This window comes from Sceloporus occidentalis, unplaced genomic scaffold (assembly GCF_023333645.1).
Source record: "Sceloporus occidentalis isolate IW3139 unplaced genomic scaffold, rSceOcc1.0.p SCAF_5, whole genome shotgun sequence".
Classification (NCBI taxonomy): Eukaryota; Metazoa; Chordata; class Lepidosauria; order Squamata; family Phrynosomatidae; genus Sceloporus; species Sceloporus occidentalis.
In genome coordinates, this window is record NW_028316985.1 from 125,431,301 (window position 1) to 125,456,913 (window position 25,613).

General features: G+C 37.7%; 1 protein-coding gene across 3 annotated transcripts in view; it reads right to left on the reverse strand.

Annotated features, from left to right (window-relative positions):
- SNX25 (sorting nexin 25) overlaps positions 1-25,613 on the reverse strand; it is a 75,260-nt gene that overhangs the window by 12,832 nt on the left and 36,815 nt on the right. For 2 of the 3 annotated variants that reach the window (XM_089525380.1, XM_089525379.1), the window contains exons 6-13: positions 23,785-23,855; positions 18,524-18,714; positions 11,947-12,078; positions 10,388-10,663; positions 9,168-9,323; positions 6,669-6,800; positions 6,129-6,269; positions 3,341-3,454 (exon numbers count right to left, since the gene is read on the reverse strand). In XM_089525380.1, the coding sequence (XP_089381506.1) occupies positions 3,341-3,454; positions 6,129-6,269; positions 6,669-6,800; positions 9,168-9,323; positions 10,388-10,663; positions 11,947-12,078; positions 18,524-18,714; positions 23,785-23,855 (1,213 nt within the window). The remainder of the gene's footprint in view (positions 1-3,340; positions 3,455-6,128; positions 6,270-6,668; positions 6,801-9,167; positions 9,324-10,387; positions 10,664-11,946; positions 12,079-18,523; positions 18,715-23,784; positions 23,856-25,613) is intronic. The other variant, XM_089525378.1, reaches the window with a different exon arrangement.

Consider the following 25,613-nt stretch of genomic DNA (forward strand, 5'->3'; position numbering starts at 1 on the left):
GTGGAAAGAGACAGAAGTGAGATTATTGCAAGACACAGAAATTGCAGGATTGCTTATGTACATATTTTTAAGCAGGAAGCAACAATCAAAATAGGAGCAGAGCTGATGAGGGCTCTGCAAGATGTAGAGCAATAACAGTTAATTAGCAAGACCGGTGTTTGCTAATCTAGAGAGAACTCAAAGTTGGCAGTGGTTTCCAGAATCAAATAGTTTTAATTGTCTCCTAAACTCATTCCTGGCAGTGAGTTAAATAAGAGGAAAAACACAGGATAGGAGAAAGGAGAATGCAGGTTTAAGCTGTAGCATCATTACTTGCTCTGAGGGAAATAGGCCTACTTACTTTAAGACCAGAGAAGCAACTGCAGAGAGAGACAGGGAAGGTGCATCATTCTGAAATCTCGGGGTGAGATGTCTTTCCCATTTGGGCTGCACTTTGCTAAGCCTGTCCTCCTTCCAGTGGCTCCATAACAACTGTGTGTCTTCCTTACTCACAGCATGCAAAACAGTGCAAAAGATGGGTTCCCTCTCTATTCATATTCATATACTGACCATTTGGAAACTCCAACTATGGTACCTCTTCTCTCCATAAAAATAAAATATCTTCTAAAAAATAAACAAACAGAACAATGCAGGAAGATATGTAGATTCACCCTACATATTCTTCCCTCCTGAGCAAAAGTTACTGCAATCAGTCTCACTATTAGCATTTTATTTACATTAGGCTCTTCATATCCCCAGTTTCTTTATCCGTGGATTTAATCATCCATGACTTCAAAATAATTAACATATATATAAATTCCAAAAAGCAAACATTGACATTTTAAATAAGGGGCACCATTTCACTATGTCATTGTATTTAATGGGTTTTGAGCATCCACAGATTTTGGTATCCACAGGGGTCCTGGACAAACTCCAGCAATTTATACAGTCTTTTCTCCAAAGAAGCTCAAGGTGGTGCGTATGGCTCTCTTCTTCACCATTTTATCCTTGTACCAGGTGAAGGACTTTGAGGTATGTCAAACTCAGAAAGATCGATTACACCAAGAGCACACAGTGAGTCTCATGGCTGAGTGAAGAGTTCAATCTGGATTTCCTAAACCAAACTCAGACCATTAGAGCACACTGGTGCTTACTTAACATATATGGAGAGAAATATGTTTTCTTATATATGTTCAATATAAGGGTCAATCTATGCAATATTCAGGATCTCTCTCTTGGACCACACTACCTGAATTAACATTTTCTGCTCAGGGAAAAGTGCCATGGCAAGAGAAGATTTCGTGTTAAACTTTTCTCCAACAAGATCATTTTCTAAAAAGGAAAGGATCCTCACATGCCCTCTTTTACAGTGCCAAGTTTTTAAGCATGTAGTCTTCTGGCTACAAACATGAAGTGGTACTGTACACATTTTCTCAGAAACCAGCACACTAGCTAAGTAAGATTTATTGAATAAATCCAGACTTATAAATTCTTAGCCTGTAAATTACTACTGGTAATGTCAGAATATCAACAGCAGAGCTTTTCTTTTTTTCAGTATAAATATGAGGGAATTATACTGCCACATCTACATATTTATAAGCACATGTTCAAAACTGGCTTGGAGAGGCATAGCAGGAGTGGCAGAAGCAACAAAACATAAATAAATACATACATACATACAGATGGACAAGTGCACATATTTGTGCAGTTTGGAAAGGCCAAACTGCACAAAATCTAAGCAATAAAACAGAGGTAAGACTATTCTCAGATAGTATCTGATCACAGTTATGACATATGATCTTAAAAAATAAAATTGAACAGAGCCCATCAAAACGTAACACAGGCGCCCTAACCCTAGTACATGCAAAATGGCGGCGCCTTATACACACGGGCGCCGCCATTGGTATGTCACGACCGCGCCGCCTCCAAACGGAGCAGCACGGAAGTGACATACTGGTGCCGTGCGAGGGTGCCAGGCGCACCCTTTCTGCTGCGCCGGAAGGAGCTCCGTTTCGGAGCTCCTTCCAGCTTTGCGTCGCTGGGCGCAGCCTTTAGATGACTGCACCAGCGACACAAAGCAGAAAGTGGCTCCTTTCTGTTTGTCCCCGCCACCATTGGGTGTCCTTGGGGTTTCAAGCCCCAAGGACACCCCTTTCCAGGCCGCGGGGAAGTTGCCTTTGCCGCTTCCCCGCAGCCTGGAAAGCGGCGGATTGGGGCCTAAGAGGCTGCCGCTGTGGCAGCTGAGGCCCCGATACAGTGGGGAAAGGGGCGGGTACAGGCCGCCCCAAAGGGGCAGTCTGTAAACCGCCACAGACTGCTATTCCATGCATACAAATGGGGATCTACTCTTCAAGAAATGCAGATTACTGTGGGGTTTTAAATATATACTCTGTAATTACTTTGATTTTCTATAAATATTAAAATATTAGTTGTAGTGTCCAAAATTATCAAGCCATTGCCAGTTATCTTTTTCTTCATACACAGCACAGCTGTATAGTTCATACTCTCTGAAATTAACAGTAGGTACCTATCCTCTGCAGTCTTGCCAAATGACACTTTCATTTTGGCTTTAAAAAGCATACGTGTGGAACTCTTGACTGTATCCACCTGCAGCTTCAGAATTTCATTTAGCCTCTCTGCAGGGCAGCCTATACAAAATTTGTAGCTGTATCTCTTTGGGAGATTGGAAAAATAAGACACAATGATTGGTGAGGGCTGGTTATGGTTGGCAGTGAGATTAAGATGTAATCAAGCATCAGATTTTTTCCCCAGGTACACTAAAGGACAATAGAATCCATCAAAAGGCATATGAGGAAAAACCTTTTTTAAATAATTGGCCCATAGAACATATGAAGCAATAAAAGTTGAATATCAGAGAGAGGATGTCTTTTTTGACAGTGTCAGGATACAGATATACAATAGTACACAGTAGGATCCATTACCTGCTACGGACAAAAGCAACTGGATATAAGACAAACCCAGGTCTTCCTTCAGCAGCCAATTCTAAGTCTCAAACACCGGCTTGTCACAAACTATATGGCAAGGTATATCCTTAAAATAAGAACCGTACACTAAAATAATCCATAATTCTAAATGGAAAAGAAGATAGCCATACTAAAGTCTTACTTAATGAGAGATAAACTAGTAATAAATAACTTTTCCTATTGATTTCAGTGGGACACGATCATAACTTTCTCTCAGCTTAGACCACAGGGTCTAGAAATATATCAGGAGGAAAAAGTAAAAATCTGAAACCCATGCTTAAAACCTCAGTAGAAAATACACTGAACCATTCTGAGGTATCAATTTTTTTTAGAAGAAGATATTCCTCAGTGATCAGTAAGATCTTAGGATTGCTTACCTGTAAGAAGTTATTTAACTGGTTCTTAGACTTCTCCATGAATTTCTGGTCTACAGATTTAAAGGGCAGTTTGCTGAGTGAAGGCAACTGAGCTTTCTTTAATGATGGGAAGCACTAGGTGGGAAGAGAAGAAAACAAAGCCCCATTATTTCTGAATGTGAATTTGCACATTTGACTACAAACCAAGGACTAAAAAGGAAGTCAGGGATGGGAGTGCTGGTTTTCATTTACTTTCAGACAACTCTCTTATTGTATGATACAAGTTGATGTCCAACTGAAGGTGATTTTAGTGGACATCTTGCCAAATTTCAGAGTAACGTTGAGCATCATGTCAGCAAATTAAGTTAAATTAAGAAAAGAATTTTGATTTGTTTTATATACGTTTCCTTACCATCTGTCTTGATCTATTTCTTCCATACAGTTCTTGGAATTCTAGTAAAGGCTGGTGGAGACATTTTTAAACAGTATACATTTATGTCCTTCTACCTTGATGAGAACCAGAACAGAATACAGAACTGCCACTGAGAACGCATGAACACAAGTAGGAATACTTCCCTTGATTGCTCCAGCAGCTAATAACACTGATAATACAGTTCTATAAATGTAAAAAACAAACCCCAAGAGTGAAAGAAAGCAAAACAGTTCTGATATCACTCAGAAGAAATGAAAGACGTGGAAGGAATGAAAGTTCAAAATGAAACCAATACTGGTATATAAGAAGTAATTGCTCCATGTCATTTTCCTTGAAAATAATTTCAGCCTACATAAGGTAATGAATACAGCAGAATTCCTACAATCCAGATCTCTTCATTCTCCATATCTCTTTGGAGTGCCCCCCCCCCAATTTTTATGTGTATTTGGGAAAGGTAGTTCAACAACATGCCACCTCTGCTGATTGAGGTACCAAGAAACATGTATGCAATTAATAAGAAATACCAAGATGACAGTACTCTTGGCTCAGTGGGTTTCTGCCTACCCGATCTCTCCTGATAGCACTATCTTGAGGAAATAAATGTTAATAAAGTAGAAAAAGCAACAGAAAAGATATACAGTGAGCCTGTGCCATACACGGGCTCATTATAGGCAGCTTTCAGCTTACGCAGAAGCTGCCCACCATTAAAAACAATGGCGTGCGCACCCATGGAGCACATACACAGCCGTGCGGCAAGCCCAAGCCACATTCCATCCAATGGGGCTTGAGCATACGCGCCTTTTGCTTAATGTGGGGTGGCGGTGGTCCAGAATGGATACCTCGTGTAAAGTGAGAGTGGACTGTAATTCATTCTTGTGTTGTTATGTCATATTTTACTCTCAGTCATCATCACACTTTCGGAAGCTTTGAGACTAACTGAAAGAAAGAAATTGGCAGCATCAGCTTTTATAGACTTGAGCCTACTTCATCAGATGCATGTGGCTCAAGTCTACAAAAGTTCATGCTACCAACTTCTTTCTTTCAGTTAGTCTCAAAGGTGCTACAAGATCCCTTTACAAACTAATTTTCCAGGCTAACATTGCTATATCTTTGAATTTTATTTTGGGAACCTATCTTTGGGAACTTATCTTTTAGCATTCAGAGAACATAGAACATCCTGTATTTCTTCTTTTAAAGAAAGCAATTTCTTCCATCACACCTAGTTTGACCCTTATTATATTAACGTTCACATTAGCATATTTGGTCACTTTATTGTATAAGCAGCACTATACTGCGCATGATGTTCAATGGCATTACTAAAAACTTCTCAGGCTCTTTGGAAACACTATAGAAAGAAATTAAAACAAGCACATGCTTATAGCTTGGGAAAGTTACATTTTGAGTACTCCTAGAATCCCCAAATCAGCATGGACTGATTCCCCAAATTCCCAACCACCTAGTGGCCAAGATGATATTGGGATTCTGGAGGTTCTGGTCCTTTAATGACAAACTGCTTGTGCAACAAATCATAATGTGAAGAATTTGAGTCTCTGCACTCATGCAGAAAGGTTTCCCAGAATTTGTACAAATGGAAGAGCAGCAGTGGCAGAGAGGAGGGGTAACCACTCACTGCCTTCCAGAGGCTGGCCAAGGTCCTATTTCTTAAATGCCTGGCTTCAAGGAGTCTGCAGTGCCAAAGCTGGGATGAGTTAATCACCTGTGCCACCCCTTCCATAGTGCCTTAGTTTCAATGACCCCTTGAACACAAGTATTCAAGACATAGGAGGTCCAGAGCTGTCCATCTCTTCCTTCTGACTGAGGTACCAATGCTGCCTTCCTCTCTCCTCTTCCTTTCCTGACACTGCAAATCATTGCATGATGCTACCTCCCCCTCCCACCTAACTACACCAACAGAGTGCATAGAGTCTCTGTCCCCCAAAATGAGTGTCCCAAGATTATTTTGCTCCTCCTATACACAAGAAAATAACTTAGTTCAGAGGCAAGGTGTCTTTTGAAGTAATACTTCCTGGTCCACTTAATCCTGTTAAATTTGAAGTCAAAGTCTGTTTTAAAAAACCTTGTACCTTGCAAGGAGCAGGGAATCATTCACAAAATTTCTGAGTTTTTTGTATGTAATGCCTCAGCCTTGTTCCAGTGTACATCTTCCACAACTGAGAAATTCTTAGTTCTATGTGACAAGTGCCTTTAATGTGGAATCTGAGTGCCTGAGACAGCACTGGATTATTACATGAAACATACCTCTGGCTTCTGCCCTACTAAAAGAAGGGCTGAGTAGACCTTGAAGATAAAGGAGCTGCCCACCCATGTTTCAAACAAGATACTAAGCAATATCAACTTCCCGCCATTTCTCTGTACCTCACTAAGTTTCCGGTGCAGGCTTTGAAACTCGCTGAGTTTTCGTAGAACCATCCATTCCTTTGCTTCAGTACCACCAATCTCTTGTAAACTCACCATAACAGAGTAACAGGGCACTTGTTCGCCATTCTCTTCTATGACCTAAACAAAGAGAATATTTCACTGATAAGCGGTATAGAAATGTTATAGCTATTGTTATTGCTACAAGTGGGAAAACAAGCCTTAAAGCTTCTCCCATTGTATCTAATTGTATGCAAACCTGGGCTGCAGTTAATTGTTCCCTGCAAAAGCTCCCAAGAATCTGATTTTTTCCCAACAAAAATAATAAGCAACCATGAGAAACAGAACCCCAAAACTGACATCATCAACAATTATGAGTACTTGTGTGTATTCACACTAAAATGGGAAGGGGAACTCCATAACAAACAATGGCTGCAATCCTGTATGACTCAGGGTACGGTAGTAGGTCAACACGTGGAATCATGTATGACCAGAAAGTAAGTTTCCACTTACATCATAAAGGATAAGGAAAAGCTATACCTCACTACTATTTATAAAGGCTTTCCACATGCCAAAATTCTCACACCACCAATCTGTTCTTTCAATATGCAACTGAAGGTCACTGTGTTCTCTCTCCATCAGAGTGATTTCATCCTTCAATTTAGAAACAATCTGCAAGGGGAAAAATACAATGGTTATCATAGATTATCATACCATAAAAATTCTATGCAACAAATGCAGGTGATCACACTGGAACATACTGAAACCAAAATGGTGAAAATATGCAGAAAGAAGAGAAGGAAGGATAGTCCTTTTAAGACTTGAGGTGGGAGGGGGATTAGAAATTTAATAAAACTCTCAAAATGTTGTACATCTACATGACTCTGATTTGGCATTGGAACCGTATCACATGAAAGGTCAAGCATAATTCTGAAATGAAAACTAAGTTAGGCCACAGAATATAATGCTAAATGATTATTTAGTGTGAGTTCATGGGAAAAGGAGGTGAGGAGGTCACAATGAAATTGTTTCTAAGAGATATTGTAAACTTTAAAAAAGCACAGTAATTTAAGAATTATCTGGCATTAATCTAAGTAGAGGTTTTTGAAATAAAATATGGCTAGACATATAGTCACAAGTGACAGCAGAAAGTCAGAATGCCTTGCTACTGGAAATAGAATTTATGAAGAGACAGCTAACCATATGGCACTCAGATAGAAGGCTAAGTATTTTGAATCCTAAAAAGAATAGCTATTTTGCATACTCAATTTTAATGGGCATACACAGAAATCTCTAGTGTTTTACAAATGCATGTGTTCAGATCTGTGCATCTCACAGATGCATAATCCTAAGAGCCTGGTTCAGCTGTGGAATATTATTACAAAAATCCTTCTTTATGAAGAAGCCTGAGAATGCACTGAAGTGCCTAAACCAGATTACCATTATTTGTTGAACAGTGTGGGAGACTTCTACTATATACACAATCAAACATAATGGGAAAACAACTAGCAACAGTATTTCATCCCAACCCCCTTCCTTATCAGATGTACCATGACACCAATAGGTAGACCAAAGATCAATTTAGATATCAGATTACAGAACTCCATGTGGTAACATTTCCCATATTGCTGCAAATGGCCCAAAATTGAGTTTATTGGCTGAATCTAGAAAATGCTAAATTCATACAGTAAGACACACCACACACACACAAAAATCCTCCTCTGAGACTGGAGTTAGGTGATTCAGTGACCTATTTGCATGTATGTTCCCACCAAAAGGGTGTGCTTTTGGACACACTCCAAAGAAAGGGTTTCATGACTTGTCATGTCGTAATTCATTTGTGTGTGTATGAAAAGGAGCAAAGTCAGAGGAAAATCACTACAAATTGGGGGGCACAGTAATGCCTCTTGATTTATAATATTGTCTTGTTCTAGAATCATACAGCTTTATCTATTTATTATAGGAGGTTTTTGTTTCTAGGTGACAAATGACAATTGTCATTTTTTTAAAAAAAATACACTTTTAAAAAGCAATCACAATCTTTTATATATCTTTATAGTCAGCAAGGGAACTATTTTTTTTTATCTTTTTCAGCAACATTTTCATTAAAGATAATATTTTTTCTTGCCAAATCATTTAAAACAGACCCAGTTCGAATACTCTTTTGCTTAACCCCTCTTTATGTGTTCTACACCACAATGTAGGCAGTCTTCTTTCCAATTTACGATTCAGCTTCTTGAGACAGTGAGGAGTAAATTGCTAATCATAATGAAGCTGATTAGTCATGCAAAGTAGACTCAGCCTTTGTTTAAAATGCACATGAAAACTAGAAGCAACCAAGGAACTGAAGAAACAGCCCAACCTATTGTGTGGTTCTTTTGTTTACAGAACACACAAAAGAAAGAAAGCAAGTACCTTCTGGGCAATGAGACAGCAAAATTATAGTACATATACCACAGGCCTTAATACAATTTTTTTCTCTCACACACACTAAATCAAAGAGCAGGCTACCACTAGAGAAAAGGAGCCATGGCTGATCAGCAGAGTATACGTTTTGCAGGTGAAACATCCCAGGCTTAGTTCCTGACGTCTCAGGTTAAAGGATTTCAGGGTTGGGAAACCTGTCAACCAAAGACTTTAATACCACTGCCAGTCAGAATTGACAGTATTTGGTTGCAGGAATCCTTTGTTAAATTTAGTGTCAGACAGCTATATAAAAGCTTTCAAATGTTAGTTGTTGATCTTCACAAGCAAATATGAGTAACAAGTAGTACAATGCATTATTAACACAACAATGTTTTCCTGTTTTTAACAAAAAACACAAGCACTTCTCCACATTGCCAAACTCACCTTGGGAGAATGCTGCAAGTAACATGGATTTTTCCACAACACATTACCAGGGTTTTTCAAAAGCACCGATTTTCAGTCAGTAACCAACGAGCAAAAACGGGCAACATCTTTGAATTCAGCTTCATGACTATCCCAAAAACCAATCTCTGGGTGTTATGCATACAAATAACAAAGCTACTGGTAACCTACCTTTTTGTCAGGTTTTGGTGAACTACAAAGAGAATTTAAAGCTTGTTTCTTATATTCAAGTTTGTCATTTAATTGGCGTAGCTTATTTACAGCGTAACTGGCCTGTTCATTAATTCCTGAGCTTCCTTCATCAATAACTTCTTCACAAACTTGGTTCTAGGAGAGATGGATTTGGTTACTCAGGAGCACATATAATTAAAAACTGTACAGGAGCTATTTGATTGCTATTTGCTTAGCTTTCAAGATCAGATGAGATCTTGGGCCAGATATAGAAAGGACAAAACATTTAAGCAGCTGAACATCCCCAGAAAATTTTGGACCTATACGAAATATTGGAATTAGTTCCTTATGTTTTTTTTAATTCATAAACAATCTTCCATTCAGAAGAGAAGCAGTGTACATTATAGAAACAGAATATAATGATGATGATGATGGTGAAGATTATAAAACTCCAAGAGGTATAAAATGTTAGGGATGATGGGAGTTGCAGCACTTCTCCTGGCTTTCACTCTCACCCCCCTGGTCAGCGGAAGAACAACCAGTTTGACCAGTAGCTCTGAGAATTGGCTGAAGATGTCTTCCAATCTTCTCTGGAGTCTGCTGGTTCTTGTTCAGCTCTCAAGACACAAGTCAACACAGTAGTCTTCTTCTATAAAGATCTACTTTTATTCTAATATATACACTATGCACAAAACAATTCACTAGTCACAAAACTCACACTACTATACTTCTCAATATACACACTCTACTATACTCCTCAATACCCACACCACTATACTCCTCAATACCCACAAAAAGTATTGCCATACATTATTGCTTATATAGACATTTGTCTCTCTATTCATTATACAGTTGCCACCTCCTGGGCGTGTACATACATTATGATTGACATATCATACTTGGCTCAATCTTTACCTCACATTGCATCATACATTGCTGTCCACTCAATGACTTTCAGGTGATACCAATTTGCACCTTTTCACTTTGTCCTTGCCACATGTGTCCTTGGCTTTTAGAACCTTCTAATTACCATTATATGCAACACCTATGTGCCATTTCAATTGCTTTTGCTGTGTCATGTTACTTTCAAATACATTCATATACATATTATATTTTTGTGACTATATATCCCATGTTGCTTTTGCCTGACATAAAAAACATTTAACCAGCAAACAAACTAGGATTGTACCCCACTGATAAATTCTGTAGCCATAACTCACCACTTCATCTTTGTCATCTGATGTCATCTGTACAGAACTACCCTCTTCTTCCTTCTTGATCAACCTCTCATATAAATCACTGACAACGAATGATGGGTAGTATCTGTCCTTCAGTGTTTCATGAACATCAGTTTGAATTTTGTAAAAAACATCAATGCCTTTGTTGCCCACAAGGCTTTGCTGTATCTCTTTATAGAGTGACTTTTCCACAGGGATTTCTCTACTTTCCACAAAAAAATCATGATAGATTTGACTCACAAGTTGAGGTATTTCAGCCTAAGTAGAAAAGAAAGAATGTTGGGTTGGGGGGGGGGGGCGGGGAGAAGAAACACAACATAATGAAAAACAAAGTAGTTAAACTTTTTAAAAGTTTTCTCAATTCAGTTCTCTGGAGGGAAAGAATAAGCCTCAGTTTAAGATAGCTATTAAATGTAAAATCACTAGGGTGCTGAATGAAGAGACTTCTCTTTCTGTTCTCATTTATCCGTGGAGCTTCACTGGGTAACTCCTCATGTGAACCTATCTCAGAAGCCTGAGAACAAGGACTAGGGGAAGAGAACCTTGTATGTCAACCCAAGCACCCTGGAGCAAAAAAATGGAATAAAATATAGCTAACAAATAACAAAAAATGTTTGAGAGTAGAACTTATTTGTTACATTATCTACAAGCAGAATGCCTGAGGGCAGGGAACCGTTTAATTAAAAAGATTGTATGTACAGCGCTTTGTAAATTTACAGTGCTTTATAAATAAAGGTTAATAATAATAATAATAATAATAATAATAATAATAATAATAATAATAATGCAAGCGGGATCACAACCACACAATGTGAGGAGCTATCCAGAAGACAACCTGTACTGAAAAATTTATCCCCAACACAAAATATGATGAATTGCTAGGTCTGTGTCAAACATTTTTTTAAAAAGCAAATACCACGTCAATAACACTTTTGAATAGTTCAATACACATTGTGCATTCACTGCAAACTGTGTTGGAAGTGAAAGTATTAGAGTGAACATATGACAAAGAACAAGGGGAACCTTGCAAAACACAATGCATTTTTCCCTTGGGACTTTCTTTCTGGTTTAGCATTAAACTGAAGCAAGGAAAAAAGATGTTCCCATTCAGATACAAAACAATTGACTGGACTTCACTGTAAAATCACTCTTCTATGCAGAAATAATGGAACATGCACCAGCAATTAAATAAGTAATATTATGGTTTACATGTGCAACATCCCAATTTCCTCCGCTCTTTCCATGGGAGAACAGATTTTGAAATCTAGTCCCATTATGATCATGTCAGAACAACTGAAGAGACTAGTAAAATGTCTTTTAGCAAAATTATATGGTAAAGCCAATGTGAACTTTATGGTATATGAAAAAAGTAATGTCTTAACAAGGAATTGTTCTGATGCAACAGTGATTTACAAGCAAGCTTTTGACATCCTTCATACATACGTACATGCTATTGGGGAAAGAGAGAGAGAGAGATACAGAGAGAGACAGAGAGAAATCTCCCCAATAGCAAGATCTGATATATTTTTGTCTCATTGTACCTTGTTAGCATTCTTCAAGTATTCTACAGACTCCCAGTAGCTGATCAGAACCCTTTTATCCATTCGTTCCATATATATTCGGAAGTGCTCTCTGTAGGATGGGTTGCACAAAATATCTTCAAACTGAAGAATCTGGAGGGGGATGGAATTAACATTACATTATATCAATATACTGTTCAAAATCTAGGCCACTGATTAAATACCTTATCAAAGCACAACAAGATTAGAATGCATGTGGGAGAAACACAACTTGACAAACCCTAAAGGAAGACATCGTTTGTTGCTGTTCCCCAGCCTGATCAGCTTAATTGTCATTTTTAGAGTGGTACAAAAAATTAACAATTATACTGTCAAGTAAACAACTAGGTCTGGCTATGTGAGGATGTTGCTATAAGAAGGGTGGTGGGTTTTTTTAATGACTCAAGATGCAACTGTGAAGGTTTTGCAATGATTATTACCTTATGAGACAATGTATGGCCGTTGCAGGGGTGCTATCCATACTAAGTGAAGGTACAGTACAATGGGAGATGGGTGCTACTTCTTCCACATAGACTTTGTAGTCCTTTGCAACTGCTCAAATAACCAAAAAGAGGGGAGCACATTTCATGTGCGTTTGGGGAGGAGTGTTCATTAAATTCATCCTGATTCCACTCAACCAGCATCCGGAAAAGCCCAAGTTTCTTTTTAGAAAAACCTTTACTACTGAAAAAGACACTACTGAAGCTGAGCAATAACTGAGATTCAAGCGCTAAAGGGGAGGATGGGAGTTATATGCAGACAGAAGAGAAAGCTTCAATCCCTGCACAGTCCCTGGTTCTTGCTTTACATTAAACCTATCCCTGCACTACTGCCCAATCTATCCAATCTTCTTGCTCTTCTTCTTTTTGTTCTATATCTCCGTTGCATATTTAAATCATTAAGAGTCATTTTAGAGGTTGACTTTATTAAGTATACCAATGTTATAGATATCAGATTGCCAATTATCAGGATTTCTGCCCTGATAAGGAAGGAAGGGTAACATTCCCTTTCCCACAGTAATTGTTTCTGTGAACCGGCTTAAACAAAACTAACTTCAGCTACTATGTATTTCAGCTACTTGTTTAAATAGCTCAGCCCCACTAATCCTAATTTGCTGTTGTTGTTATGTGCTTCAAGTCGTTTCTGACTTATGGCAACCCTAAAATAACCCTATCACTTAGATACTTCTAAATCACTAAAGGAAAACGCTAAAGCCAAGGGCATATAAGTAATACCATGGACCAATACCAAAACCAAAACCAAAACCTAATACGAAAAACTATCAAACTAGAACAGAGACTCTCTCATTTGACTTTTATTAATTCTGTAGCCCAAAGGAGGAGTAAGTGTCTACAGGTACATTTTCAAATTTTCACTAGCATAAAATTATTAGTCATATTATTATCTTGGCTGTAATCCATTCAGTTTTATCAGCTTAGCACAGCAATTCCCACTGCATTTTTTCAAAACAAAGTTCAATGTTAAACAGTACAATCTGCATCTAAGTAAATATTTAGAAATGCAGTTATATATATAGTTTAAAAAACACTATTTGGCAATTAGGCCTTTAAGTACCCATCATAAAGTCCTTGAGCAAGGTTGAAATGTTTGTAGGTCTCAGATACTTCAGTACCATTAATGTCCAGTATTAACCTGAAAGCAAACAGCTATACTAGGACACATGCATGAATTCTGTCATGTGAATGTCTACAACTAGTGTACCAGAGAGAAAATCTAATTTTATCCCTTTAAGCTTTTTAAAGTCAAGCAGCTTCAGACTCAGAGATGAATACTCACCTTTAGCTCAACCACAACTTTTCCTCACTTCCCTGTGGCAACAATCTAGTCTTAATTATTTATTTTAAATTTTTGTCTCCCCACCCTTGCATAGTTGAATGAATAGTTGTGATTTACAATAGCAAAACACTGTAATAATTCAACAAAATAATTTTGTAAAAAGAAAAACAGCCTCATATTGCCAGCCTCAAAGCTAAATACATCAGCATCCAAAATAATTCAAGTAATAAAGGCAAAGCAGTACAGAATTAACTTTAACCTCCATGATGTATACAGTTGGCAGGGAACCTGCATTGGGACATGCTGAAAAGGAGGACTTTTGGTTGTGTTATGTTCAAAAAAGACTTTCAACCTGAACGGTGGTAAAACTTAATTGCAAAGGCTGAAGTCAGACTTGTACCATCTTAATTCATTAACAGGAAGGCAGTCAATTGTGTTTTTAGTTAGCACTGGTACACTGTCTAATCCTATAGGATAGAGATTACGAGCATGCTGCCATTATTATTATTATTATTATTATTATTATTATTATTATTATTAACCTTTATTTATAAAGCACTGTAAATTTACACAGAACTAGAACTTATTAGACTCCAACTCCTCATCACTCCCCAGAACTGGCAATGCTGGCTTGGGTTGATGAAATCTGCACACCAGCAGCATCTGGAGGATCGCACAATTCCCAGCTGTATTTTGACTATGTGTGATGAAAATACCAGTGAATTTTAGCATCCCTAATCTGCAGCACCTTGGAAACCCTTGGTTAGGGTCCTGCCAGGCAGAAAAAGTAGTTTATTTGAGGGGAGTGTATGTATACTGTCAAATGTAATTATGGCTAACAGAGTTCTATCGACGTACAGTCATCTCTCCATATTTGCGGCTTTGATATTTGCAGATTTGATTATTCACGGATTTCATTAATATGTTCTCTCTAGGACTGTCTAGGTCAAGGGTAGGCAACCTTTTTGAGCCGGGGGCCGGGTTGCTGTCCCTCAGACAAAGGGGGGGGCCGAAGCCAAAAAATAAATAATTAAACAATTTTTAAAAAAAAATTAAATAAATAAATAAACCGGGACAAATGTAGGACAACATTTTCAAATGGTGGACACTTTTTTAAAAAAGTGGAGGACACGCAAAACATTTTGCTGATTTTTTTTAAAAAATGTTAATATAAATGTATGTTTCTGAGGCGTCTATAGACAATTGCCCCCCTTGCCCCTGTGCGCGAGAGGCCAAAGGCCCTGGCGGCAATTGGCAGCAGGACCAGGCTGGGGCCGGTCCCAAGGCCTCGCCAGGCCGCATCCGGCCCGTGGGCCACAGGTTGCCTACCCCTGGTCTAGGTCCTCCAGTGCAACTCTGTGGTCAACTTTAACTAAACATTGCACTGAAAGACCATTTGTAGCTACTCCAGTGCCATTCTATGGTCAGTGTATGTTGGACATTGACCACAGAGTTGCACTGCAGGACCTAGAGATTCCTAGAGAGGTGTCCTCTCAGGTAAAAACAATGTTTTTGTTATTTGCGGTTTTTCCATATTCACGGGGGTCTTGTTCCCCTAGCCCTAGTGAATATGGAGAGACAACTGTAGTTATTTCTGACTGTGTGATATCTCAGTCTGGTGTTTTTCAATACTCTGAACTGCTCTCTTATGTGTTCGAACTGAATTTCAGTATCTGAAATAACAAATGTATTTCATGAAGTATGTACAGTACAACTTACAGTGATGCCGTAACTATGGAAGAAATTATCTTTGAATAGATATGTTGATTTTTTTAATGTCAACCCATAAGTTTCACTCAGCTTTAATGGCATTTATACTCTGCCGTTCTCCCAATATGTGACTCAAGATAGCTTACAATATATGTTAAAACAAAATCACTAAAACAATGAGATACAAAAGTTTTTAAAGGATCAAAAAATTAAAATAAGAATTTTAACAATTAAAACAATTAAAAATTAAAAACACTTCCTAGATATAAATAGCAACATCCATAGCAATTCTTTCTGCCCAACCAGTTAAAGGCTGAAGGTCTGTTTAAATAGAAAGGTCTTTGCCTGCTGATGAAAACAGAGCAAGAGAGGTGTCCAACCAGACTGCCCTCAGAAGAGATTTCCCCAGCCTGGGAGCAGCCATGGCAAAGGCTCGTCCTCTGCCCCTGCCCTCTCCAGATGACCCTGTTACAGAAAAAACTCTCCCTCAAAGATTGTTACACTTGGACAAGCCCATATGGGAGATGCAGGCTTTCCAACATTCTGGATCTAAGCTATATAGATTATGACCAGCACTTTGAATTGTGACCAGAAATGGACCAGAAGCCAGTGAAGTGGTTCTAACAAAGAAGTTATATGCTCCCTATAGTCCCAGTCAGCAGTCTAGATGCAGAATTTTGGAGCTGCTGAAGTCTTAATTGTGAAAATGCACTGTTGACCACCTGAAACTTCAGGTTCAGAGCTGAATCCAACTGTATGCCTAAGGCATTAACCTGAGATTTCAGGGGCAGTGTTACACTGATCTGCCTTCCAATTGAGCGCCTCTGTTTTGTCCAGATTAGCCTTCAATTTGTTTGCCCTCATCCAGTCCATTAAATGGCAATAGACACTGGTTCATACTGAAACAGATTCCTTGAGATTAGATGGAAAGGAGAGGCAGAGCTGATTATCATACACATACTGGTGACACTGAACTCCGAATCTCCAGATCACCTTCTCAGCAGTTTCATGTACAGTGGGCCCTTCCCTTATCATCCGCATACTGGACCCCCCTGTGTAAGGGAAAAAACGTTTATGCTTGAGCCCCACTGAAAACAATGGGGTGTGTGCATGTGGCGTGGCACAGTGCTAAGGGATGATAGTTTCAGCTTTGCAGTTATCATTCTTACTTTGCACATACAAACATTAACCATGATCAATAAACTGGATATTTGTTGTGTGTACCTTCAAGTCATTTATGACTTATGGCAACCCTAAGGTGAACATATCATGGGGTTTTCTTGGCAAGATTAGTTCAGAGGAGGTTTGCCATTGCCTTCCCCTGCGGCTGAGACAGTATGACTTGCCCAAGGTCATTTAGGTGGGTTCCATGGCCGAGCTGGGATTCAAACCCTGGTCTTCCAGAGTCCTAGTCCAACACTCACTGGCTCTCTATCTTGTTACACAAGTGTCTTATTTAATGTTGGTAATCCCAAAATGTGAGACTGAAAACATGTAAGCCCTTTGGGGATGTTACATTCTTCTACATGGAACAAAAGGAAACCATCAGCACAAACTTCTTTCAGTAGCAAAATGCAGTAGTTAATGAACTAAATATTTCACAATGAAATTCTATGCATTAAACTTCATTTAAAGTGTATCCCCTTTGGTCATATTGTTAAGACAGAAAATACAATAATCCTTCTTTTGTTTACCCAGCAATCAGAAATTCTGCATTATCCTGCTCTTTTGTATGTTTCGGTTTGTAACTGTTGTATACTTCCTGAATGTGTAAATTTACAGCGCTTGGTTAATAATAATAATAATAATAATAATAATAATAGTAATTCAATGAGCTTCATGAAGAGCCACTGAAGGACAAATGCTCTCCCTGACCAGCATCTGGTGTTTCCAGTCAGGTGACCATTCTTAGACCTCTTAACTGGATGAAATTTTAGGCTGTTTCAGAATAATGTATCATAAATATAACATGACTGAGTCTGGGTGCCCCCTCTCTGAATTCTCATTTTCTGGGAACTTCACATAATAAGGCCTTGACATGACTGAATGTCCTTTTCCTATGCCTTTTTGGGTTTAACTTGACACCAACAATCCCCTACTCCTTCTGTTACAGCCGAGAATAAGGAAATGTTATTTTCTTGCCATTTTCCAGTTCCCAGCTATTTGAACCAACACATTACAGTTCCCTTGGCTTACCACAGTCTCCCCAGTTAATTGTTAAAATGAGATTTTGTTTTCCATTCTCTCAATAAAACCTCTTTTCGGCAATTCCTTTTATTTTTGCTCTGTTTCTTCCTAGAAAATCTTAAGAGGTCAGGCCCTCCACAGCCAAGACTATGTTTCTAGTTTACTTTGTTCCTAACTATTTTGGAAAATGCCTAAAGCAGGCCTAAACGTCTCTACCAGACAAACAATAGCAGGACAGATACAGTGCCACAGAGAGAAAAACTGCACTGAGCTAACTTCCCCCAGCCACTGGCACTCTAGAAGCAATAGTAGCTTCATTTATATACTGCTTCATACTGAACTAAGCAGTCTCTATGTGGTTTAACACTGTAAGCTAATTGCCCCCAACAAGCTGGGTACTCATTCTAGTGACCTCTGGCCTTGTTTCCTGAACATAGAAAAAAGCAGTTTACAGGTGTATGTATAGGATCATGTGTTTTAAGCTTGGCAACAAAGGCCACCAGCATTTTAATGGTGCATGAATCAAGAGAGCATGGGCACTTTTCAAAATGTTAGAGGCTTGTGGTTGTATAGACGCAGTTCAGAGCACCTTTCCATATGAAGACCATCCCTCCTTGATGGTTATGAAGCTTAGTATGGGTGGCTATATCCACATGGTCACAGACCTCCAGCATTTTTAACCATGTAGGAAGAAGACATTTTATGCTGTCCCTTGTGCTGCTAAATTCAACATCAAAAAGAGTCTCTTGGACACACAACATCGACATTATGGTAAATGGATTTATGGCAAGAAAAGATTAAAAACATTAATTTATCTTATACTCCTATACCTTCCCTCCCTGACACGCACAGAAGACACCATTACCTTCTGGCTTTGAGGGCCATCACTATCTTCAAATATACCATCTTCTGACTGGTCATAAGTAGGACCTCCCAGAAGCCGTATTCGCTTTTCACACTGCTTTTTTGCAACAGTTAGTTGATTAATATACCTCTTCATGTTTCGTGCTCTCAGATGGTCAGCTTTCATTGCAGCAGTCTCTTTACCTTTACTTTCTGTGACAAAAAGTTTTAAAAGATTAACTTTCTGAATGTGAAAAAAGAGAAGCAGTTAAGATTTCAACATGCAACGAATAATAATAATAGTATTTATTTATTTATTTATTTATTTATTTATTTATTTATTTCCCAGCTTCTTCCCAGTATAGGGACCCAAGGCAGCTAACAAAATTTAAAACAGTCCAAATTAAAACAATACAAAGCATTAAAAAGTTTTAAAAATAATTAAACAATTTTTAAAAAGTTAAAAACATTACATATTAAAATTTACAAATTCTTTATAAAACTCTCATACAACCTTATATAGCAACCAAGTCAGTTTTTTTAAAACCTTTTTTGAAGACCTGGTTCATTTAGCTGTCAGTCTCCTGCTATTTTGAAACCTTGCACAGTACTAAATGTACACTGAAAATGCTAAAGTAGCCCACCCAGAAAATGTGATAAATCAGTTCTGGCTTACAGTTAGATGATGCTGTACCATGGTAATTCCAACAAAATGTTTGGCCTGGTTAAAACCTCTTTAAAGTAATGCAAGTGAGTGCAGCCACTTTTAATAATAATAGTCACTTGCCTTGTTGTCTGTAGCAAGTAAAAATTATTTCTAGATAGCCAGGTAGGAAGCTTCACAAAATTTGATTCTTCCTTATTTTTGGAGCCATAAACAGGTAGCAGAGGTACAAATGAAGTGTGATTACTAATACATTTTTGGAAACTGTTAATTTTTAAATGATATCTGAATTAACAGGAGCCCTAGTGGTGCAGTGACTAAATGCCTGTACTACAGCCACTCACAAGGTTGTGAGTTCAATACCAGCCAGGGGCTCAGGGTCGACTCAGCCTGGCATCCTTCTCAGGTTGCTAAACTGAGTACCCAGGTTGTTAGGGGCAATCAACTTACACACACTGTAAACTGCTAAGGGAGTGCTTATGTCCATTATATGATCACTTCAAGAATTATAACTTCAGTGACTTTGACAACTGCTGAACAACAGCCAAAAAGTCTGAAATTGTTTGTCATTCATCAACACCCTAACCGCTCTCCCACACTTGTGATATTCTGCAGATATCCTACCTTGAGACATCTGTACAGTATATGACATGTCCATACAAAATCATAAGCTACATGGAGCAGCAAATCACTTCTTGGCCCAATTTAAACATTCCTTTCTACAAAAGCCTCTGCCAATTTTGCCCACACATTTATTCAGCAAATGTCGTCACAGGAACTAATCATATTAGAAGTACTTTCACTTGCACATCCTCTAATATGATATATGCCATTCTCTGTCAACAATGCCCTCCAGCATTGTACACTGGCAAACAGGCCAGCCTCTGCACAAGAGGATGAATAGACATAAATCAGACATTAGAAATGGAGATACACAAAAACCATGTGCAGAACACTTCAATCTTCCTGAGCATTCCTTCTCTGGACTCAGGACAGCAGTCCTTGAACAAAAACAAACAAACAAAAAACAAACACAAACACAAACACACACACACACACACAGGAAGATTGGAAAGGGAAACAGCTGAATTGGAATACAGTCAGACTTCCATATCTGCAGGGGATCCATTCCAGACCCACCCACCCCGGCGGATACCAAAATTCACGCATGCTCAAGTCCTGTTTTAATTAACGGTGGCATAGTTTGTGGATGCCTGCTAGTGCGGCTACATGAACACATCGCCATTAAGAAAAATAGGGGCTTCCTCTCAGTGGATGGTTAAATCAATGGATGGCAAGTCTGCCAATATGGAGGGCAGACTGTATATCCACAAACTCGAATCCATCAACAGTGAGTTGAAAAGAGAAAATGGATTCCTGGCACACTACACATATTGTAACACTAGCTAAACCCCAGCCTCATGACAACTCTTTTGGCCTGTTTATCACGCGTCTTTTCTTGTTCCTAGACAGCATCACACTACATTACAATAAGTTCCTCCACCATTCATATGGTTTATTCACCTTGGCTTTAGGCAGTGTCTTTCCTTCTGTCTCCAGCCTTTGTTCCCTCCCTCAGTTAAAACAGAACTTTTGATTGACTATGGGGTAGAACTGCACAATCCCACAATAACCTGTCTGAACCATAGTTTAGGGATATGGAGCAATGCAATGTTTGCACTGACTCTGTTTCAATTTACCCATAAAAACTATATTCCATGATTTTGCTTTCATAGCATGCCTTTTTGAAAAACAGATGTTGCCCTTACAAGTGTTCTAGCCTTTTTCATAAAAGAAAGAAAACCAGCATAATAGATTTTTACTTCCCTTTTATCTTTTAAATTTTAGCAGTACGAGTTGCAACCATTAAAAAAAAAGATAACCACACATAACAGCCCCTTTCTACAAAATTAGCAATGCTATAGCTATTATGTATTTTAACTGCACAGAAATGCATTTTCCTTAAAATAAATAATGTAAAAAGAAAGACTAATACCTATTATTAAATTATAAATGTAATAGTCACCTAGAATACTCTAAAAAGTGCTATTTCTTCACTATCTACATTCCCAAAATTATGCTTCCTCTGCACTCAGTGCTGCAGTTTTTCAGACCACTTAAAAGTTGGTACGTACAGAACCTATGTACTCTGATATGTTCAAGTGTAAGAAAAGTACTTAGCAATCTTTTCCTTAATACTGCATTTATTGAACTTGAATCTCCTTGAAAGGAAACAACCTCTTTTGGAAGAAAAAATGATTACACATAGACTACTTGTCCAAAACTTGAAAGTAAAAACTAACTTCATGTTGAAAAGTACAGTAAAGAGGGCTCTTTTACTGGCCCATGATCAAATAGGTGAAAGAATTAAAAATCTGGGATGGTGTGCCACAAACAGTACTTCCTTGAAAACACTTAGTTGGCTAAATACTACAAAAATGTATAACTAATTTTAATTGTGATCTAAATCCAATGGAAGCCAATAGTTTCTGGTCAACTCTATGCATGTGTAGAACTACTTATACATGTGAATAACAGAAAATACACACACACACACTCCGACACACACAGTTTCTCACCTTAGTCTAGACTTTGTAAAGACCTTGCATTCCAACAGTGAATGGAGTTAAACTGCCCATCTTTTTAAAAACAACAAGACTTGTCTATGACAAAGAACTAAATCTAATAGTTCATCCCACTGATAGAGTAGATCTATTGAATTAATGGGACTTAGATACTATTGACTTAATAAGCTCCACCGATTCAATAGAGTCATTGTAGTAGAGATGAACAACAGGATTTAGTACAAAATCTCCTGAACTGGAACAGTTATTTTATTATCTTACCTGCCAAATTTCAAAAATAAAAAAGAGGGAGGAGGGGAGAAGGAAAGCTCTACTGCTTATCTGCTTATACTACCACTCAGTGGCTGCACTCATTGGATTATTGATTTTAATATGGATGCCAAATAGTTTCATCCTCTCTCCATTATCTCATAAAATGATCTTTCTGGTAAATTAATCTTTTTATCTCAAAGGTGTATATATTTAGCTCTGTTAAAAGATAAATTAACCAGAAATATCACCTAAATTGTCCCTTTGTCCTATTTTGACTTAGGACACATTATTTTATATTATTTTATAAACAGCAGACCACTTTAAAAGCACTTCTCTAAAAACAAAATAAAAACTGTTGCACCCATGTAAAATGGAAAAGCAAATTATCCACATTCTGGAAGAAACTAAAATAGAAAGAAGCATATCAGAAAATTATTAGTGATGATATAAGCTCTCAAGTGATCTTAGGAAATGAGCATGCCACTTTGGAATTCTCACCATGACATTTATTTGATGTTATTTAATAATGCTTTTTAATGCTATTTACTGATGTTGCCATTAGTAGCGCACTATGCTCAGCATAATGGATTCTCATTACGCAAAATGCATAACATAAAAAGTAGAACTGTTTTCCAGGCAGCTAAAAAGGGAAGATACAAACCAAATGGAAAGGAAGAAGTTATGCTCCTAATAAATACTTATAATAATCATTAGAAACAAAGCAGCTGAAGCAAAATTACACCATTAGAATGTTCAAAGTGAAAGTAGTTTCTTTGTTTGTAAGAAGGATGTCATTTTAATCAGCCTCCATTGTTCTTGTGACAAAAGTAGTACTCTCCCTTAAATTACTGTGTGATGAAAAAGAAAGCACACTCCTATTTTGGTATGTATTTAATTTCAAAAACTAGGCAAATGACCACCATCCAATATTTCAAACTGGAATATCCATATTTTACAAAATAATCTCCTTGTTTTAGCAGACTGACATAATCAATCACATTCTCTTTTTCCTCTTAACCATGATAGATACCCCTCTACAGTATGGATGGAGAACTAAAGAGCAGCACATAACAGTAAGTTTCAGGTCTTTTGCAAAGACTCAGAGGTTTTGTTTTTAAAGTAAGATGCATACTTAATTCTGAACATTTAAGCAATAACACAAGGTCATCAGAGCACATAAACCTGAAAGTATTCGTCTGAAAGTAAAGCACTTGTACTTTGCATACATATGTATCCTTATTCCTAAGTCATTCTTACTAGCTACTAAACTTTAGTGGCTCCCATCTACTCTATCCCTCAAATATCACCTAACCATAAAAATGCTAAAAAATCATACCCAGGGGTAAAGCTGTGTTGGCAAAGTACAATATCATCCAACATCCACAAAACCTTTATTTGTATCATTGTTTTGTGAATTTTGGATGTTATAAAAATGCTGTTATTTAAAAGTGAGGATGTGGATTTCCATAATATTGTCCTAAGTAGGCAAATTTAACCTTTAAAGCATGCAAATGATAGCTGGCAATATGACAACTATTAACTGACACTTTTGTTCAGTTAGTTTCAACAGTGCTACAAGATTCTTTCGCATACTGATATCCCTTTGCAAAAATTGTGAACTTGGCAAGAAGAAGTCAAAATACTTGATTTTCTTAATGTTAATTTGGATCAATTGTCTGTTCAGGCTGCATAAAGGATTAGCACTAGTCCACATGATTTTAAGTGGCCATATGAAAAAAATCCTTGTTAAGTTTATATACGTACTGGAAACAGACAACTTACCTTTTTGTCGCTTCATCTGTGGAAAGCTGCTGATAGTGGTTGCTTGAACTATTTCCACTACAATCTGGTATCTAGTATAAAGAGGAAAAAGTGGATTCTTTCATTTTTGCTTTGTGGCTAATAGATAAACTTTGGACAACTTACTTATCTGGACTACAACCCAACAACTGGGGGATTCTAGGTGATGTAGAATAAAAAACCTAACTTTTCCAAGCTCAGCAATAGTACACCTGTATGTAATAATGAAAGCAAAATCTTTGGGGGGGGGGAGGATGATGATAAGTGCAAACTTTCTATTTAGAGTTTGGGGTTCATGTGATAACAGTAAAAGTAAGCTCTGAATTTCCTTGACCTTCTGCATATGTCTCTCAAAGCAGGTATCATAGTAAACCCAGATACTAAAAAAAATTCTAGCTTTCAAATGTCCAGCAACAGTGGTAGAAATTTTCAAAATTTTTCAGTACATGCTGGAAATGTTATTGTGTACACAATAAAAGCAAAGTATTTGATAGAGTATCAAGCCTTTGTATTACTCAGGTTGCATCTGTACTACACAAGTAATGCAGTTTGACACTGGTTCAACGGCCATGGTTCCACTCAAAGGAATCCTAGGATTTGGAGGGCTCTCTGACAGAGAAGGCTACAAGTATCATAAAACTACGAATCCCAGATTTCCATAGCATTGAACCAAGGCAGCTAAAGTGGTGTCAAACTGCATTATTTCTGCAGCGCAGATTAAGGTTCAGTCTGTACAGTTTATAAAGAAATACATTATCGTTTTATTTCTAATTCCACTCAAAAGAGCATCCCCAGAATCTGCTTTCTCTTGCTGAACTAAGCTTGGCTTCTTAGAGTGCCAACAACTACTCTGTTTATCTGTGTCTGACAAATGCCTTGTTTCTGCAGGTGATACCAAGAGCTATCCATTAATTCTATTTAGTTCTACTAAGGCAGAGCACTCTCATCTAGCCATGCTTAGACCAACAAGCACTTTATTTTAATTCAATCATAAATAAGAATTATATTCATGGATCCATCCTTGTCTCCATAAACCAGAGGCAAAAGATTTAATTATAGCAACTTTTAAAAGATGCAGCAGTTTCCAGAGTGCCACATGTAAACTGATTGTTTAGCTTTAAAATTCTAAATATGTAATCAATGGGATGTAATATGTTTCTCCTACTAGTTAAATAACACATTAGCAAACCAAGCAAACTTACACAATTTCTGACTTACACCTGTAGCTTTCAAAAAGTACAGGATGAGACTCCCTTATCCAGAATTCCAAAACCTAAAATACTCCAAAAACCAAAACATTTTCATGGGTGGCTGAGGCAACCGACACCTTGGCTTTCTGATGGTTCAGTATACAAACAATCTCATGTACAAAATTATTAAAATTATTGTACAAAATTAACTTCAGGCTACGTGTATAAGGTGTATATGAATCACAAATGAATTTTCTGTTTAAACTTGGGTCCCATTTCCAAAATATCTCATTATGTATGTATATGCAAGTATTTCAAATAATAATAATAATAATAATAATAATAATAATAATCTAATCCAAAACACTTCTTGTCCCAAGCATTTTGAATAAGGGATACCTTAACTTGCACTTCACTTTATAAATGACATTGTAAAGCATTTCTACTCAACAGCTTCGTGGGAATGTAGTAGTGAACCAGAATTTAGCCATTTAGCCAACAAGCATCTGGAAGTCCAAATGAAGCCTCAGGTTCAGATGATCTTGGATTTTCTCTCGACAGCCCAAACTGTCACGGTTTACTCTGAGCTAGGAAACTGTATTTCTTTTTAAATTATAATTT